The 20,600-nt window shown below is 47.2% G+C and overlaps 1 protein-coding gene across 1 annotated transcript in view; it reads right to left on the minus strand.

Annotated features, from left to right (window-relative positions):
• SCAF4 (SR-related CTD associated factor 4) overlaps positions 1-20,600 on the minus strand; it is a 48,913-nt gene that overhangs the window by 20,448 nt on the left and 7,865 nt on the right. Inside the window, exons 2-11 of the mRNA XM_090271379.1 lie at positions 13,042-13,125; positions 12,162-12,206; positions 10,626-10,787; positions 9,045-9,180; positions 8,598-8,737; positions 7,967-8,119; positions 3,423-3,610; positions 2,893-3,001; positions 990-1,154; positions 421-509 (exon numbers count right to left, since the gene is read on the minus strand). Of these exons, the coding sequence (XP_090127505.1) occupies positions 421-509; positions 990-1,154; positions 2,893-3,001; positions 3,423-3,610; positions 7,967-8,119; positions 8,598-8,737; positions 9,045-9,180; positions 10,626-10,787; positions 12,162-12,206; positions 13,042-13,125 (1,271 nt within the window). The remainder of the gene's footprint in view (positions 1-420; positions 510-989; positions 1,155-2,892; positions 3,002-3,422; positions 3,611-7,966; positions 8,120-8,597; positions 8,738-9,044; positions 9,181-10,625; positions 10,788-12,161; positions 12,207-13,041; positions 13,126-20,600) is intronic.

Genomic DNA, 20,600 nt, shown 5'->3' on the forward strand with positions numbered 1-20,600 from the left:
CCCTGGTGCCGCACTGACCACGCGCTGGCAGGGTGAGGTGCTGACTGCCGTCACTGAGCCGCACCCGTCCCGTTTCTCAGCCCCTCCCACTTCCCACAGCAACTGAAACGTGATCTGATCATTTCCACTCTATCAGCTGGTAACCTTATAAAGGAATTGTGCTTATTATTGTAAGAATTATTAATACACAACTCTGACAGTCCCATGTGTACTCTCTGTACGTGGGCATTAAAGCAACTGAAAAGGAGTAAATATGGGTAAGAGGATTGAGCTTGGAATTTTTTTACGTCCTTCTGCCCCACTCCTCCCAGAGACACACGCACATACACCAAGTGTTCAACTGGGAACCAATCCAACTTGATTTTACTCTGCATGTCTCCCAAGACATACAGGATTGGATAATGATTTTCTATAAATTACCTGGATGCTGACCTGGATCTTGACTTCCTGTTATCAGACATATGCCGCTTATTAGCCTCTTGAGTGCAAGGCTGTTCTATTTTCATTTCCTTTAAAAACAAACAAACAAAGAACCAGCCATCATTACACGAGAAAAGCGAAAATTATAAATAAGGCAAGAGGACAAAATCTAAATAACATCAAATCACAAATCTCTTGTCTTGAAGCAGTTTTCTTTTGGTTACTTGAGTCCAAATTACTAGTTTAATAATTGATGGCCTTCAGAGGGAAACATTTTATATATGGTTTACAAGATGAGAAGAAATATTTAACTTCCAGAAATCACTTCGTAGAGGCAGCACGTTGCCTTACTACACCGTGACTGGGCACTGGGTAAGCCCTCTGTGTACATTATGTATCCCAGTCCTTGAGAACCTTATGGAAACTGGTAGCGTCATTATATCCATTTTCCTGATGAAAAGCTTGGGGAGCACAGAGGGCTAATATGTGCCCAAAATAAGAGTCTTTCTTCGTATTCAAAAATGCAGATAACAAGCAATGCTCAGGGACAACTGGGACGGGAGCTGTACCTGATGGGCCCTCTGCGTCGGCGGCTCACCGGGCACCTGGAACGGGGCTGGGAACGGCTGCTGCACGGGGGCCGTGGGAGGCACCACAGGCGGAGCCACAGGCGGAAACGCCGGTGTGGGAAGCAGGCCGAATCCTGGCATCTGTCCGTTAGGAGGGAGTGGAACCTTTGTTTTTAAAGAAAGCATGAGTAAGTTTTAAATAGTAGCTACCAAAAATAACATAAAAACCCCCCTACTTTAGCCCTGGCTGGTGTGGCTCCGTGGACTGAGCGCTGGCCTGAGATCCAAAGAGCTGCCGGTTCGATTCCCAGTCAGGGCACCTGTCTGGGGTGCGGGCCAGGTCCCCAGTAGGCGGGGCACAAGAGGCAACCACACACTGATGTTTCTCTCCCTCTCTCCGTCCTTTCCCCTCTCTCTAAAAGAATTAACAATTAAAAATAAAAATAATCTGACTTTAATATAAAACTAAGATACCTTCAATAAATTTCAATCAAGGAAAAACTAAATGACATGCAACAGTGACCGATTATTTCCATAAATAAGTATCCAAAGAATTGTTACATATTCAAGTACACAGGTTAAAAATCCGATGACTCATTTGAAAATTATAAACCTACAAGGTCTGGGGTTTAGATACTTAAAGACATAACTTCATTCATACGAGGAAACTACGTGACAGACTGGCCTGAAGTCAGAGGCCTGGTTTGGGAGAGCGGGGCCAGAAGCGCTGACTTGGAGGGTCGTTCCTGATGAACATGCTCCGGCCCTGGGTGGCGTGGCTCCGCGGCTCCAGCCCCATCCCAGGGGACACCAGCGCGAGCCCCACCCCAGGGGACACCAGTGCAAGGCCCAGTGCAGTTGATGTTTCTCTCCCTCTCTTCCTCCCTCCCTCCCTTCCCCTCTCTCTAAAAAAATAAATGAAATCATTTTTTAAAAATCTACTCTAAGGGGAGTTTCAACTAACATGCCTACTTTTAGGACATCAAATAACAAGACAGTAAACCGCAACCTAACATATCTCTGTATATGCCATTCCAATGTCTATACAATTAAAAGTATAATGTCACAAAAGAAGTGTTCTAAATTATTTAAAAACTTTCAGTAACTGTTAAGCATTTTGAAATAAATTCATAGGTTTTCTTCATATTTTTAACAGGCTTATAAATTACTTTTCAAATATCATTCATCAACACATCATTAAAATCACAATGTAAGTTTAATATTACCAAATATATACAATATGAATACGAAATGAATATAGTCTAAACAGACTTCTTAGAACCCTTTCTAAACTATGCTATCGAGTATTAATGCCCAAGAGTATCTCTACAATAGAATCACTGCACAATTAAAAAACAGATCTTCCTGATGACTGTGGCACCAGAGGGCCAGGGTTTGGATCGTGTCAAAGGTCCGTCCTGCCCCGTGAACTTAGGTGCGCAGGCACACTGAGGAAACTCTGGATTAGAGGCCGTACTACATCCCATCGCTCCCTGCAGCTTTCCTGAGGGCCCCGCTCTGTCCTCTGCAGGCCTGGCCCCGGGTCTGCCTGGGAGCCAGTGTCTCAGCACCCACCACCCAGGCACCAGAGAGGCCTGCCTACGGGAAAGAGTGCTGTAACCAGACAGGCCACTTCCCGCTCTAAACTACTGGAACAAAATGCCTACTTTTCCCCCCAAGATTCATTTATTTTTAGAGAAAGGGCGAGGGCAGAACAGAGGGAGACCCCAGTGATTACAGTACAAGCACATAACACTTAGCACCCTTATTCTAGTCAAAGAGAAGAGCACCTCCAGTCAGTCCGGGGCTCCACAGCTGGACAATGAGCACCCGTGAGGTGGAGCCCACCCACGCCAGAGAGGATGCTCCATTACACAACTCGGCTGCGGGAACACGCGTGTACCTGGTGGTGCGCTGGGTCCTGCTGCAGCGCCATCATCGGAGGCTGAAACGGGTCCATGTTCTGGTGTGCGGTGTACGCTGCTTGCTGCATGCCGTCTCCAGGAAACCCGCTGAAAAAGGAGGGATCCTTGTACTCACTCAAAAACACACGATTTCTACCCACATGTATACAGAAGCAGAGAATGCTGTTTAGCCTGAAACTAATATAATAGTGTATGTCAACTGTAATTAAAAAATAAGTGATTTGAAAGTGGAAAATAATAAATATCTAGTAGTCACTAATAATCAACATTTTACTGAATCATCTATTTGCCTATATATTAACTAATAGACTCAGCATTATTCCAAACACAAAAGCCTTCTGTAATTGTAAATCTTAGAGGACCGCATTCCCATTTGGGAGAAAACCCAAAAGATCAACGTTTAAAAAGACAATGACTGTATATGAGAAGTGACCTTGCAGCCTCATGTTCCTTGCGCTGCGCCTTACAGAGACCGCCAGCGCTACCGACGCGGAGGAAGGGCACTTACAAGGGCGCCTCCGGCGGAGACGCCGCGGGCACCGTGGCGGCAGCGGCAGCGGCAGCAGCAGCAGCAGGCGGGGCGGCAGCCACAGGGGCGGCCACAGCAGAGGCGGTGCTGGCGGCGGCAGCATCTTCTTTCTTTGATTCTTCCACAGCTTCTGGCTCGTCATCGTAATCAAACCGATCCAGCAGCTTCTGTAACGGGCACGTCGGCACGCCACTTAGAAGCTCCGACCGTACTCGGCACACAGAACCTGTGTGCAGCCCGCAGGCGCTTCCACCTGCTCTGATCCTGCCACCCTGCCAGGCACCATCTCGCTTCCCATAGGCCCCCAGGCCCCCAGTTCATGGGCAACCCCTTTTTACACAAATGGCATTTGAAAAGACCTGTTTTGTTCTGCTTTTCTTCCCCAACTATAAATGCAGTGTTTTCCTTCTGACCATTGTCTATATGCTTATTGTTAACTTAGCAACATAAATACTTTACTGAAATAGTTATGTTCCTGGACTAAAAACTTCTGGACCTTTGCACACATGACAAAGTGCACATTTTTCAGTAGGCTATAAAATGGACAAAATGCAAGAGCCTCCAACCCAATCACGATCGATGCCCACAGAAACATGTCCACTGCTGCGTACTGAAGGATGTATAAACATGAAAAGAACCGAGAGGGGCACAGAATTCTCACTACCTGAGCACTAACTTCTTTCTTGAAACATCACAGCTCACCTCAGATTATCAGAAACTTTCATTAAAAGAGAGAACCAGGCACTTAACAAGATCCCATGTCTAGAAGAGCCATTAAAACTAGGATTACATTTGTACGGAAAGAAGAAAAGGAAAGGAAGGAGTGTAATGTACACCCACTACTGCACTTTGGTAGATCGCCTGCAATATTTCATCATCACAAGAAGCAGGCAAGCAGATCGACTTCCTTCTTTTTACAAACAAGGAAACTAAAGCTCTGGTCCTTTGGAAATATAACCGAGACAGTACAGTTGGTGACCGGCAGGAGCAGGACGTGGACACCGGCCTTTGCGACCCCACAAAGCCCCGGTCTCTGGCACCCAGCAAGTATTCTCTCTTAGGCTGCGCCCACTCTGCTCATGGATTCCCAGCTTCAAATTCCTAAATGTGCCGTATTCTGGAGCAGCTCTGCTACAACTTTACTGAACAGCAGATTTCTAAATTAGGAAGAGACAACATGTTTTTTCCTTGGTAATTCTAGACCATTGATTCGAGTTCTTATTGTAACCGAGGGACCCAATGAGCTCGTCTGACCCTCATGGCAATAAAGTACAGGTGCTACCGTCACTGCTTCCCAGTGGTGCACACCAAGGAGCTGAAGAACTCAACCTCAGGGCGAAGCCGGGTTTAAAACCTGAGTCTATAAATCGTCTACAAAAAACAAAACCTATGAACTCTGTACTTTATCACATATAAACATGTTCTTTAAGGTTTTAATTGCTTTGGAAAAAGATTTGAATCAATTAAAAAATTAAACTGAACCTAGCTGCTGTGGCTTAGTGGACTGAGCACCAACCTGCGAACCAAGTGTCGCTGGTTCGATTCCCAGTCAAGGCACATGACTAGGTTGCACGTCAGGTCCCCAGTTGGGGGCGCATGAGAGGCAACCACACATTGATGTTTCTCTCCCTCTCTTTCTCCTCTCTCTAAAAACAGATAAATAAAAAAATAAATAAAATAAAATAATGAAATTTTTAAAAAGCTTGGAAAAAATTAAACAGATCTATCCAAAAACATATATTTTGTTGCTCTTTAGGAAACTGAAAATCTATGAATCAGCTGAAATAAACAAATTGTTCCTAGTTGACCTGTTTGACTAGCTTAAAACAGACCTTTGTAGCAATAGGAAAAGTACAGAATTACTTTTTTCTAAACCTGATAGAAAAACAAACATTGAGCCCTCACTGGTGTGGGTCAGTGGACTGAATGCCAGCCTGAAACCAAAGGGTCACTGGTTCGATTCCCAGTCAGGGTATATGCCTGGGTTGCGGGCCAGGTCCCCAGTTGGGGGTGTGCAAGAGGCAACCACATGTTAACGTTTCTCTCCCTCTCTTTCTCCCTCCCTTCCCCTCTCTCTAAAAATAAATAAATAAAATCTTTAAAACAAGCAAATAAACAAAAAATATTCACCAACTCACTTAGGGTAAAATACTAGAGAAATTACAATTCAAATTAACAAAATAGGGATACCACTAGCATTACTATTATTCAATATTTTCCCAGAAGTCCTAGCCACCAACAGAAAGAAAGAAAGAAAGAGAGAGAGAGAGAAAGAGAGAGAGAAAGAAAGGGAAAAAAGAGGATCAGGTATAGATGTTGAAGAGAAAAGTAGAAGAGCGGCTCTCTAGAAAACCTGAGAACTAGAAAACCAAGCGTTTCATACCATGACCATTTACAAGGTAAAATAAACATCAACAGTGTTGCTCTGTGTCATCACTAACCAAATGAAGTGCTATGAAACATTAAACAGGAAAAATGAGTAAATAGCTAAGAATAACTTACACAAACGTAAAAGACATATGAAAAAAGACATTGTAATATATGGACACTGTATAAAACTATCAATACTTCTTAAATCAACCTATAAATTTACGAATTCTAAAACGCATGCCCCAGTTCATCTGGAAGAGTAGGCTGTGATGGTTAATTCTGTGTGTCAATTTGGCTAGGTTATGGTGTCTGGCTGTTTGGTCAAATATTAATCTTGCGACTGCTGAGCAGATAGTTTTAAACTGTGATTAACATTGACATTAGAAGCCCTTGAATAAAGAAACACCCTCCACAATTTGAGAGGGCCCCCAACTCACCAGCAGAAGGTTTTAAGAGCAAGGACTTAGGTTTCCCGAAGAAGGACTCCCCAGGACGGCCACACAGAAACCCCGCCCTTCGGATGGACCCCCCCAGTAACCTTACTCTCGCCCCGATCCCCAGCCTCCAGTCTGCCCGCCAGTCTCAGCTTTGCCCGCCTCCACGGCGATGCCTCCAAGATGAACCCAACGCGACCTCTCTCCTCCTTTCCTTCCCTTGTTCTCCGTGTGTAGAGAACTGGCCCGGTTATCCTGGGGAACCCTGACTAACACACATGCCCAAGAACAACCAAAGACAGAGTGGGGCGCGGGGGGCAGGCCCCGAGGCCCAAGCACTGAAACACCAGGGCAGGCGCACCCACCGCAGCAGCGGGGCGGACCTGTGCCGAGACGGGCAGAGGCGGGCGCAGACTCCGCACGACCGACGCGGGGAGGGAGGAAATATACCAACGTAACTGTTTTGAACCATATTCTAAATGTAGGTTCCAGAAAAACTGAAAAGACAAACATAAAAAACAAAAATATAAAACTTTTTGAAGAAAATCCAAAATCCAAAAAAAATATAGGTGGGAAGGGTTCCTACTCAAAACACAAAATAAAAAACTAATAAACAAAACCACAATAAGAATTTATGTTCACATGTGCATGGAGATAGGTCTGAACACACAAATCTGTTCAAAGCAGAGAAACTGCTTCCCTCTTTACTTTACAGAGTTCTGTGTTGTCTACGTTTGCCCCTCATACGCATACGCCTTCTGCACTCAAACTTTTATTCAACCTTCTCGTCAGCAGTCATTCACAAATCACCAAGATATAATGACAACCAGTGTCACCTGCATGGAATCTTAATTTGGACTACCAGCATTACATGCCTTATATAAAATACAATAATTAAAGTTATTATACCTTATAATTAGAATGTCGGAAAGCAATCAGAAATCTCAAGATATCATTTAGCTCTAGGACCTTCAACCTTGTGTGAAACCTATAAAATGAACCGAAAGTTTACGTAGCCATGAACCCAAGTAACAGAAAAGGCACACAGACCAGAGTAGAGCTGTGTGGGTCAGCCTCTCGGTCAGCAGCGCTGAGCCCGGCTTACTCAGTCCTGAGGGGCTGCTCCTTACACATGCCAAGGCCCAGCAGAGCAGGGAAGACCCTGACCCCACACCCTACACAGATACGGTAACTAAGGTTTTTTAAAAGCAAATCACGGAAAGCAACTTCAATGTCCACCGAAGGGCAGCGGCCCAGAGCGATGTGCCCACACAGTGGGTCACGCCTACGAGTGCGCAGTGTAAACGCAGGCCCAAACCTATCAATCGGAACCACACCCACCACAGCGCATCAGGATGATTAGGATCCAAACAAGTAAGTTAAAAATAGTGTGCACACTGTTATGTAACCAAATAAAAAGGCATATGTCTTCAGGAAATAAATTCCGAAAAAACGCACAGTGAAGTGTTACAGTAGTTATCTCGAAGGATGGGGTTTACTGGTAAATGGTCTCCTGTTTATTTTCCTTTATACTGTTTACTTTTCCTTTATTTCTTCTTTTACTGAAAAGTTTTGCAAAAAATGTGTTAAATTTATAACTAGAAATCAAAATCACTGTTTCGATGCTGTGGGGGAAGCCCCGGACCCACAGAACGACAGGAGGAGGGACCCAGAGAGCAGAGTTCAGGGCGGACCGACACCCGGAGCGAGGGGCGTTACCTTGTCAAAGGCCGAGGCCTTCTGCTCGGGCGGCGGGGTGGGCGCCGCCTGCAGCTGCGCCGTGAGCGCCTGCACCTGCGCCATCACGGCGTTGTCGATGGCGGGGGACTGCGGCTTCGGGGGCTGCTGGAACGTCTGCAGGATCTGCTGGAGCTTAAGGGGCGGGACAGCGCTGGGGCGCGGCGGCAGCAGCAGCTCCTCCAAGCCGACCCGCCCGCCAGCCCGCCCTGCGGGGCGCCTCAAACCACCACAGCCCAGAGGCAGCCCGGGAGGCGGGGCCGGCGTTCAGTGGCCGCTCCGCCAGGGACACAGGGACACAAGTTCAACGTGTGTGCTGACAGCCCCGGGGGCAAAAACAACAATCAAAAAGGGGAGAAAATGCACTGAATTGTGAGCAAGGTAAAGACATGTTTTGGAAAAACGCAAACATCATGTCCAGGCCAGGGGCGAGGCTCAGGGCCGTGAGCCGCGCGCTGCCCGCTTCCCACCTTCCCGCTCCGATACCCGAGGCCAGGGCCTCGCTAGTCAGGCGTTTCCAGCTGGAAAGCAGACCCGCGTCCTCCATCGAACGCGCCGGTCATCAGGGCCAGGGCCAGGGCCTGCCCACGGCGTCACCCGGCGGCCGGCTTACCTGCTGGCCCTGCGTCGTCTGGAACAGCTGGGCCACGGCCGCGAACGCGTCGGAGCTGGGCAGCTGCGCCACGCTCGGCACAGAGTTGGGAGTGGCCAGCGAGGGTTCAGAAGAGACTTTCACTGGCGGCGGAGGTGAACCTAAGAAAGAAAACTTTAATGCACAAATTTCCCTTTTTCCATTGCATCAAGCTTCTTTCTAAAATAACATTTGGTCCAGTTTAACACATAATAAAAATATAGGTTGTGGTACTAGAGTCTATACTGTATCAAGTACTGAAGGGGCTGCATTTTCATTACAAATAATTATGGGAAGAAAACCCCAGACCTTCCATGACGTTAACGCAAGTTTCCATCTTATGAAAGAGCTCCATCAATACGAATGACCCGATACTCTATGTACAGAAAGACACACAGTGTTCTAAGCTCACAGACACTTGGGCCTCACCTTCGTTATTGGTCACACTGTCTGCTCCCGGGGCAGCATTACTGCTTCCCGCCGCCATGTCCAAGAGAGGCTGGATAATTTCAATTTTAAACACGCCATTTTTCTGCCAAAGGTTCAGCACACGAACTATTTTACTCTGGTAAATGTGAGAAAACATGAATACAAAATCAACCTCTGCAAAAATAATTCATTATACCTCACAAAAGAAGGGAAGAAAAAGTCCTAGGCCAATTTCTCCATACTAAATCTGCTCTATAAACAGGAAAAAAAAAAAAAATCAATCCTCAGACTCTCAGCCTGGTTAGAGTACTTTCCTCAGCAGGGTAATCTACCATAACAAACAAAGAAGGGGAAAAGGAACAGGAAGTAATGTAACTAGAGAACAAAAGAAATGGATTATTTAATAATGAGAAAATGTATCTGAAGTTTTCATATTTTATTCATAGTTAAAAAGAAACCCTATCACTGACAAAAAAAGTTATAGACGTGAAGAAAAGTTTCTTTAGCATGACTATACAATTACAATGTATTTTTGAAATTTATTGGTATTTTTACAGAGAGAGAGGGATAGGGAGTCGGTGAGCGGGAGGGAGGGAGAGAAACATCAATCTGCTGCTGTTCCCTTGTTGATGCCTCACTGGTTCATTCTTGTACGGGCCCTGACAGGGGATCGAACCTGCAGCCTTGGCGTACTGGGATGACAGTCTGTCTCATCGACTATGCCACCCAGCCAGGGAAACAATGACAATAGTTAAGAAATGGGCTGGTGATTTACAGGTAGGCTGTCTCCTGTACCAGTAAATCCGGAGACCCAGAGACATGCTCTTTGGGGCACCACCCTGATCTCCTGCTCCGGGAATGACACCCTTCCCTTTTTGTGTACCTTTCCCACAAGACGCTCCTCCAGCAGGAACCCAGAACTCACACCACTGTGCACTCCCCCCCCTCCTGGAGTCCACGCACGGCAAAACCAGCCCCGTGCAGGAGGAACCCGATCCGAGGCCTGACTGCTGACCCAGAGCGCGCCTCTCTACGCTCGGTAAAGCCGTCAACTGCCGCCCCTTCCTTCTAGAATAAGCAGCCATCTGAGAGGAGCCTGCCTTTCAGGACAACAGAACTTCTTTATCGCTCAACTACAGGTGAAACTCTCCGACGTCTTCCTTACACCGAGACAGCGCTCCTTCCACATTCCAATAGTATGGCGTTGCTAAAGGACTTGCAAGGAACCAGGCAGCCCTGACGGCGGTGTGGCTCCGCAAGCTGGGCATTGTCCTGCAACCTGAGAGGCTGCTGCTTTGATTCCTGATCGGGGTACACGCCTGGGTTGCGGGCCAGATCCCCAGTTGGAGCATGTGTTGAGTGAGAGGCAGCCAATCGACATTTCTCTCCCTCCCTTTCCCTCTCTCTAAAAATAAATAACTAAAATCTAACAAGAAAAAAACTGGGTTTTGTTTCAAGTTCAGAGAATTACTATAGGGTTATCTTTCTAATACTACAGAGTCTTCAAATATCTAAAATACATGTAAACAGACAAATACAAATAAAAACAATACAAGTTTTAATTAAAGTTATTAACTGTACCTTATCTTCAGATGGACAAAGATATAAATATTGGAATGTGGCGGTGATGTTTTTAGAGAATCTTGGCCCGAAAACATCTTTGTCGGTTCCAAACTGGTGCCGAGACTGGCGCACGATGGAGTCGATCACGTACAGCCCCGGGACCTTGTACTCCGGTTTGCACTGCGAAGGGGGGGCGGGGCGTCAGCACACGGGGGCGGAGCCACGGTGACAGCCACCCCGCGGCTGCCTGTGCACCCCGATCCGCTGTCCCCGCTGGCCCGTCGGGCTTCCCGCAGGTCTCGACAGACACTGCAGGCGCCCAGGGCCCCGCCCTTCCCCCCGCCCTCTGCCCCCCACAACTTTCCAGAATCAGCATTGCTACACCAACCCCTAACCCACTGCCATGCAAATCCGAAGCAACCTGCTCAAAAATAGTAATTTTCATCTTTTAAGACTATGAAGAGGGCAACTTTAACACCATATTAACCATAACTCTGTTCAAGCAGAGACGAGAGGAACAAAAGCTAGAAGGGAAGGTCGTTCTGGGCCTGTGAAATCATAAGATAAATAAACAGAGAAGCAGACACCTCCCTACACTCCAGCGGGGTAACCTTCTAGGGGGGAGCTGGCAGTAAAAGCAAAGCCCCCTTTAACCCAGCAGCTCCGTTTCTAGAGCGCGTCCTGCGGAAAACCACCCCGATGCGTCAGTCCCCTCAGGTCAGCCACCGCGGCAGAGAGGCCCACAGCAGCATGGCGGTTTGAGTCCAGGGTGGGCAGTCAGGCCAAGGAGCCCCCTGCAGGTGTCCATGGTAACCTCAGGGAGAGCAGGGAACCGATCAGTGGGTCTCCCTTTTCCTCTTCTTAGTGGGAATGCACGTAACAGAACAGGAGCAGATCCAACTGTAAGGTCTCGGCAGGAGGCGGGCGGGCCACGCAGGCCATTTTAATCCCTCCCATGTTCCTCAGCGGGCCTCTGGTTTGCTCTTCTCTCAGCCAGTCGTCAAAGGCCAGGCATCAGAGACCCCTCCACAGCTCCAGGTTGGAGGAGAAGACCAAGACGCCCAAGCCCCCCTCCTCAGGCCTCTGCTGAGACACACGTGTGCTGACCACACAGTTAGGAAGCGCACTACCTACCGCTGCAGACTGAAACCACTGTAATATGATGGGCGCAGGGAACACTGGGAGGACTTTACTATGAAGTACTTTCATATGAAACGCTCTAGGATGGATTAAACGCCAACAGTGACAGGGCAAAGGGCAGGGGGTGTGCGGGGCTCAGGGAGGCGTCCTGGCGGCCAGAGCACAGGGACCTGTCACCGAGCGCCTGCCACCAGACCAGTGCCAGCGCAGCACGCAAAGGGATCGCGACAGCGCTGTTCTGTTTTTGTCTTAAAAAAATAAAACAAACAAATCCGCTAGAGATTAAAAAGAACCTCTAGGTACAACTTGTTTGTTTAGTGGCTTTACAAAGCAAGCGTCCAAGTTACAAGTTACAAAGCAAATTACAAACACTGCACATAACTAAAATGGGGTGATTATAAAATGGATAGTTACCTTTTTGATGAACTTTTCTACTATTTGAACTACATGCTTATAAAGCTGAAAAGAATTAAAAGAAAATTGTTGTTTAGTTTACATATTTCTACATTTCCCACAATGTAATTAGAAAACAGTTAAAACCTTGAAATCTGCACAATTTAAATGATTCTCAAGATAATACTACATAAACCATCACAAATAACTTAATCCACAATGGAAAAAAAATCAGAAATTAACTAAAAGACCAAACTAGAAAAACCTCCCCTCCCTCCCCAGGGGTCTTTGCCTTAGATTTTAAGTCGATAACCCTCCACAGAGCGGTCTGTCAGGAAACTTCCTGAGGGGGTTAAGAACAATGGAAGCAGAACTGAACGGTGCGGTTTCTAAAACGAGTCACTTATTTAGGTTTGATCTTAGGGAAGAAATTTCATTTCATGGAGGCCCAATTTTATTTTTAATAAAAATGAAAGTAACGCTGAGCTCATTTATGACAAGAAATAAACAAAATAAAGAAAAAGCCCTGCCCCTCCCCTCCCTGCTCCTGGGGGTTCAGCTGTCTTAGCCCCACACTCACAAAAGGTTCCCTGTGTGACGGGTGTGTTAGTTCTTCACTGTGGTGATTGTTAAACAACATGTATGTATCAAATCATGTTTTACTGTACACTGTGAAATATGTATACAATTTTTATTTGTTAATTATAGGTCAACAAAGCGGGAAACACATACGAGGGAACTACTAATAACAAAAACAAGAGGGGCCGCTCTGAAGTCAAGGGCACGCTCAGTGTTCTCTGGTTCCGGCCCGAACAGCTCACAAGAGGAATGCTCATATTTAATGACAGTTACAGGATTTCAAATACATTTTTCAAGTTAAATATATTGATTTTACTCTTACCTTAATGGCTTTAATAGCAGCTTTTGTGATGAGAATCATCTTGGCTCGAGAGATGGGAGGTTTCATATCCATAAGTGAAAAGAGCTTAAAGAAAGAAACAAGCAAAAAAAACGTAAGTCTGTTTTACTGACTGTGCTGGTACAGTTGTTCCAAGTTCTCCCCCCTTGCTCCCCCCGCCCAGGACCCCCTCCCTCCAACAATAGCCCTCCCCCCATCAGTTCATGTCCATGGGTCCTTCATATAAGTTCCCAGGCCTCTCCACTTACTTTACTGTTCTTAACTCCCCGTGTCTATTTTGTTCCTATCAATTGTGTCTCTCGATTCCGGCACCATGTCCCCATTTTCTCCCCCTCCCCCTCCCAGCTGATCACCCTCCATGTGATCCCCACACCTGTGACTCTGTTCCTGTTCTGGTTTGCTTGGTTTGTTTTTGTTTCCTAAATTCAGTTGTTGATAGTACTCAGTTTGTCATCATTTTAGTATTCATAGTTTTGATCTTCTTTTAGCTAAATGTGTCCTTTTAACATTTCATATAATAAGGGCCTGGTGATGATGAGCTCCTTTAGCTTCACCTTGTCTGGGAAGCACCAATTCACATGTTCTACAAAGATACTTGCAATCTATTAACTGAAAGAGTAACAAGCTTTTGGAACTAAGTTAAAAAAATTTTGACTAGTAAAGAAAAATCAAGAACTTTCCTATATAACTGCACCACCACTAAGAAAACACAATGGGAAAGGAGCGTATTAAAAATATCCAAGGCCTGCTGCTGTGGCTCAGTGGATTGAGCGTCAGCCTGCGAGCCAAGTGTCGCTGGTTCGATTCCCAGTCAGGGCACATGACCAGGTTGCACGTCGGGTCCCCAGTTGGGGGCGCAAGTGAGAGGCAACCACACAGTGATGTTTCTGTCCCTCTCTCCTTTCCCCTCTAAAAATAAATAAACAAATAAATAATTTAAAATATATATATATCCAAAGGGGGGGGGCATTAAGAAATTTACAGAATCTATAATAGCAAAAACTACAAAACTTTACTGAACTCAAAAATGATTTAAATGGAAACATACCATTTTCCTAAACTGAAAGTGGCAATAGTATGATTCAGTTTTTAATGTAATTTCAATCCAAACTTCACTGAGATTTGAGTATTGCCAGGAGGCTAGCCTAAAAAACGAAAGTCTCATTTCCCAGAGGAATAGCCCTACCTGGCAACATATCCTAAAACGCAGAATTTTTCCCTAAATAATAAGATATAGAAAATAGAAGAACTAAAGATACTAACACAGAAATTCATTTTTAAAAATATCTAAATAAATATGATAATTCTTTATTATTTTATTTACCAACATAATAGAAATATTCCTTGAGAATGCTCACTAACTGAAAAACAATTACAAAGGAGAGAGTAATCTTTGAGATTACATAAGTCAATGAAAAACAAGAAATACTGAAAATACAAATTCTAAAAAATAAAAAACGAAAAAACAAAAATATCAACATTGCATAAAATATACATTTATAAAGGGTATATTCTAACCATTTGTAAACTGTAAGATTAAGAGTTGGTTATTACTGTTCTATTTCCTTTTTTGTACCTTAAAGCAGAGAACGGGAGTGTAAAAAAGTTAATACATGGACCTTGAGAAGGAGCAACAGTGAGAACCGCCTCTCTGGCCACTAACAGCTGAGCACATCATTTTAAGGAAGCCTAAGCCAGAGCTCAGGTTCACTTATGGTCCCAGACAGGACTCCTCGATTATTTCAGCGGGAGGTAACTCGCCATATCAAAATAACAGCCAGCAGAGCTTACAAGACAGACCACATCAGTGTATCTTCTGATGAAATATTCCACATAGGCTATATGTTGAAACTATCATGATTTATTTTAAAAATTAAAATAAAGACTATACCATCTAACGGTATAACCATCATTCAGGCAAAAGAGTAGCAAGAGACCCCCCTCCAAGTGGCGCCCTCTAAGACACAAAGGAGGGGTGCTACTCCATCCCACAAAGCAAAGGCAAGTGGGCGGAGAGGAGGACCCAGTCTCGGAGTGCCAACTCTGAATAAGGAAGCACTGAGTTTAGGGGCACGTCATATTATTTAATTATTGGGCTGGCCAAAAAGTTCATTTGTTTATTTCTGTAAGATGGCTCCAGTTTGAAACAATTTTATTAGATTATATTGTGACAGCTGACATATCAGCATGCATTAAAAAAAAAACCAAACACAACTTATCAGCCCTGGCTGGTGTGGCTCAGTGGATTAAGTGCCGGCCTAAAACCAAAGGGTCGCCGGCTTGATTCCCAGTCAGGGCACAGGCCTGGGTTGTGGGCCAGGTCCCCAGTTGGGGGCATGTGAGAGGCAACCACACATGGATGTTTCTCTCCCTCTCTTTCTCCCTCCCTTCTCCTCTCTAAAAATAAATAAAATATTTAATAAAAAGCTTATCAAAATTGGTGAATTTCTGTGCAGCCATTTTAATATTAAAGATGGAAGAAAATACACAACATTTTCGGAATGTTATGCTTTATTAGTTTAAGAGAGGTAAAAACGCAGCTGAAACACAAAAAGAGATCTGTGCCATGTGTGGAGAAGGTGCTGTGACTGATCAGATGGGTCAGAAGTGGTTTGCGACGTTTCGGGCCGGAGACTGCTTGCTGGACGGTGCCCCGCGGTCGGGCCGACCAGCTGAAGCTGACAGCGATCACACAGACATTGCGAACGGTCAACGTCCTACTACCACATGGGAGACAGCAGACATGTTCAAAATATCCAACTCACTGAGGTTACTGGTGAAAATGAAAAACCATACAGACTTTTTGGCCAACCCAATATACTGACAATTAACATAGATGTGCTACACCTGTTTTGAGATAATACCCAGAAAGTTTAAATCTGTTCCGGATGATGCCCAGAGAATGGTCTCAACTAAGATTTGGGGAAAGCCCACAATCCCTAACGGCAAGTCAGACCCTTATCCAACGCCGTGGATGGACTGAATACAGGCAGAGACCCTGCACTATGATGGGGAGCACAGAAAGAATGCTAAGCAGGCCCCCATGCCTGGCTACACATTGCACTGCATCAGGAATAACAGAAGCAGCACACTGAATCTAATCTGGGATGCCTAATGAACCCCCAGGCGGAGGCTTCAGGCAGAGACTGGAACATGAATCTTGAATGCAGAAGAGAAACCCAGGCTAAAAACTGAAGGCCACAGAAACACCACCATGAGGACGGGTGAGAGGGACTCACGGTGGGACGGGAGCAGGACCGTACGCTCAGCAGGACGCGTACCAACAATGCCAGTGAGGCAGAGAAGGGGCAGCACGACTGACCCCCAGACCAACGCCAGAGATTCAAGGCCTCTGCATGGCCAAATGCTATCGGGGTGACTAGGAGGCAAACCAAACCGTGGGCATTCAGTCTCAAGTAACACCAGTTTTTCAAAGTGATTCCAAATTCCAACTGGTTAAGAAATAAGCGCAAGGTGAGAAAGCAGAAATGCAACACTGGGTCACTTCTCATTCATCCGACAAAACCTGAGCGCTTCGTAAGGGGCTTGGTACTGTAAGTTCAGTGTCGGGCCCGGGAAAAGGAGACTGTCACCTTTCAAAGCTTTACAGGTGACCATCCTTCACAGGCTGCTCTTCCCTGTTAGTGTTATAATAAGGCTTCCCTCACACTAAGTCTCTTTATAATAGATGGCATTTACGTCCCTTTTCCATGTCTTTTTAAAATCTTAAACCCATAAACTTGTATTTCATGTAATTTATGAAGAAAAACACTACAGGCAGATACAGACGGTTTAAAACTGGAGCTTTAAAAAATTAGCCGTTGAAAGCTCAAAAGAAGTTACTCGTATGTCATTGACCTCCGCAAGGCAGCCATTCATCAGGCAGGTCCCCTCCTACTTCGATCAAAGCCTCATTAGACGCAGTGACCCAGAGAGCACGCTGAACCCTGTGCGTGACAGTGACATGCAGTGGCAGGACCCGCGGGCACGGAAACACTCAGGGCTTCGTGGTGAGGCAGCTGGGGTTCCCTTTCACAGATGAGGACACGGGGCGCAGAGGTCCGAGAACCTGCTCCAGGTCACGCAGCCCAGAGTGGACTCAGCCTGCAGCCCCCTGTCACCCAAAGCCGCGTTCCTCCCAGCGAGGACCCGGCAATACGGAGAGTATGTGACACTCTAACACATTAGCGCAGGGGAGGAGTACAGTTATTAAAGACGATGAAGACCATACAGCAAAGGAAGAGGAAACATGCATTAGACCCAATCAAAAGGTAGTAAATACTAAAATGTAATTGTTACAAGGGGGTGGTGGACCCAAAGATTTTTTCAGTAACAAACAAAAGACAACAAAACAGACACGTGGCACAGAGGCAAAGTGACGTGCCCAACCCAGCAAGTAGCCAGAGGAAAGGAGCTGAGCCCTCACCTGCGCCTAGAGCAAGGCTGCAATTCGGTCAGTCTCCACAAGAGGAGCCACCTGTCACGGCCCCTGGTTGGGCAAGAGCTCTGAAAATATACACCCCTGCGGTGGTCCCAAGCTAGATCCGGGTTACTGAGTTCCTGAAAACGGTACGTTGTTGGAGTAACGATCGGAACACAGGCTCGACAATGCACTGCCTGGGAAATCTTGACTCTGCCCCTCGCCGGCTGTGTGAAATTGATTCTTCATCTGTAAAATGAGGGTAACAGTCCCTCCTTACTCAGGAAGTTCAAGAACTGAAGCAACATGCCAGCACTGAGTGCGCACCGGGCGCAGAGTAAGGGTGCAGAGTGTCAGCTATTACAACTCCTGCACACACTCCTGCTTAGAAAGGAAGGACCCTAGAGACAGTCCCGAGCGGCGCTTTGCAGACTGTGGGCAGACACGCGTCAGACCACAGAGATGAGCTCAGGGAGCAGACACACACCAGCAGGGTACAGAGGCGAGCGCAGCAGAAGAAAGACGCCCGAACAGCACTGCGCACACGGGTGGCAAAATCTCCCACTGTGGGGCGTGGTGGGCACGCACAAGCCCCCAAGGCTCAGAGGAAAACAGAAATTCTTACTGTGGGGTCATGGTAACACACACACACACACACACACAGAGGCAATTTTCAGAAAAATTCTCTTGTCTCAGAGACGAGGACAATAAAGCCCACACGAACCACTGGCCACCTCCCAACAACGTCGCGTCCTCAGACCACGCGCCCATTTCTTGTGGACAGACCTTGGGGGACGCGGCACAGCCAGGTCAAGAAAAACTTTCCTACTCTCCAGACATTCCGACTAGACTCCCCAGTAGATACAAAATAATTCTGGCTGCAGTTTTTCCTGACCAATATCCAGTCTCAGCCAACGAACGTTAAGAAAAAACTGACCAGTTATATACATATATATAGCCTGAAAACTAGAAAACTTCATGTAATTCCAACAAACTCTACTAATGAAGAAAAAACCCACACCACGCTTATCACAGAGCAAGTCACGCAGGCCTGGTTTGGAAACTGGGGCCAACCGCGTGACGGCTCTGGGCAAATTACGGGCCCTCTGTAAGCCCCAGGGTCCGCACAAGCAGAAAGGACGGGGTCCTGTCCGCGTCACAGGCATCAGGACCACCCTAGTTTCTGCGCACGGGATGGCAGTCATCGCCTGCCGCAGGGCAAGTGCTCCGTGCCGTCCCCAGGGCCTGCGCTCACAAGCATTGCCCCCTCACTGACAACGAGCGGGCCGGCGCGACCGGAGCCCACGCCGTCAGCGCTCGCACCCCACAGCAGCAGCAGGCCCCCGGAGGCGCAAACCCACTCAGAAAACACACGGACCGGCCACGGACCGAGGCGCCTCTGCTCCGCCCCCCCCCCCCCCCCCCGCCTGCACGATGCACAGGAGCCCCATGCACGAAGTGCTCTGAAGCCGCAGCTCGTCCCTCGCATCAGGATCCCTTACATCAATAAAGGTACGGAAGGAGCCCACTGGGCCGGTGGCACCTGCAGAATTCAGCGTTTCGGAGTTAGTCAAAGGAATACGGTACTCTGCTATTTACTGATGCTATCAGCTTTGACAAGTTTGGTTAACCTTTCCAAACTTCAAGGACCTTCTGAGTCTGCAAAGCCACTAGCAGTCACGTCACATCATAACATCCAGATTAAAGGAGATACTGTGGGGGGGGGGGGCGCGTGCTCAGGAAGCAGAGGCCACAGTGCCCTGCGGGACTGTCAGGGCGCACCCCCATCACAGCTGCTGCGAGTGCCACACTCAGGGAGGTCTTCTCAGCGACCACGCGGCAGCAGCAAAGCCCCCTCAAGCCGCAGAGCACCGCAGTGCCTATGCCAGCACTCATGCCGAACCCACCACCGTGTGGGCGGCAACCCCGGCAGACGCCGGCAAGGGACACGGGCTCCGTGACCGATGGGCTTCCGTGGTCACAGCTGTCCTCTCACCGCTGTCCCCGCGTCTCCCGTCTGATGCTTCCTTCGGGACTTACTCCGATGGGAACAGAATCTAATGAACTGTCTTCTGGGTTAGTCTCCCATTTCTGGAGCAGCACTTTGTGACAAACTTCGCAGCTTAAAAGAACAGAAATGTTTACCTTCCCGCTGGGGAAGCCAGACTCTCACTAGCCCGCACTGCAGGTGGGGCAGGGCCGCCGCCTCCCGGAGGCTCCAGGCAGAACCCACCTGGCCTTTTGCCGCCGCTGGGCACCCACCCTCCTGTGGCCCACGACCTCCCTCCTCAAAGCCGGCCCGGGAGCCTCTCTGCCCCCTGACCCAGCTTCCGCAGTGACCTCACTCTGACCCTCCTGCCTCTCACAGGAGGACCTTTGGGACTACACTGGGCTCATCCAGATAACGGGGTGAGTAACCCGTCCCCTTAACTTAATCGCAGCTGCAAATTCCCTTGCCACATTCAAACATATTCAGTTTCTAAAGTTCAGAATGTGGACATCTAGAGGCGAGGGGGCGGCCTTCTTTATCATCATTGTAATTTTAAAATATTTATTTATTTTAGAGAGGGGAAGGGAGGGAGAAAGCGAGGGTGAGAAACATCCATTGCCTCTCCTACGCACCCGACTGAGGACCAAACCTGCAAACCCAGGCCTGTGCCCTGACTGGGGTCAAACCCGTGACCCTTTGCTTTGCAGGACGATGCCCAACCCACTGAGTCACACCGGCCAGGGCCATTTTATACATACGTGTGTGTGTGTGTGTGTGTGTTAACACAGTGCTTAATTCATTGTTAACCTACATCTATTAGTAACGGAAACTCTTCAGACTGTCTTCATAGGCCTCTCTATTGTAACTAGATCGCTGTGCTGCCTTGATTTGGTTCTGAGTCTGGAAATCATCTTCTGCTACTGGACGTAGCAGCTCTTCCCATCTGCTTGCATAATTCACAGCCTGCTTTATATCCTTCCCCCAACTCAACGGTCTTCTAAAACTTAAAAAGAACAGGACCTCTGTGTCTTATCTCATGATTGTCCTTGGACACTACCCATCAGCTGCATCCATTTAGCAACATACACTCATCCTGCCTCTATTTCCCTAACGTGTTCATGATAAAATCAT

Source organism: Furipterus horrens, unplaced genomic scaffold (assembly GCF_987537825.1).
Source record: "Furipterus horrens unplaced genomic scaffold, mFurHor1.1.pri manual_scaffold_1, whole genome shotgun sequence".
NCBI lineage: Eukaryota > Metazoa > Chordata > Mammalia > Chiroptera > Furipteridae > Furipterus > Furipterus horrens.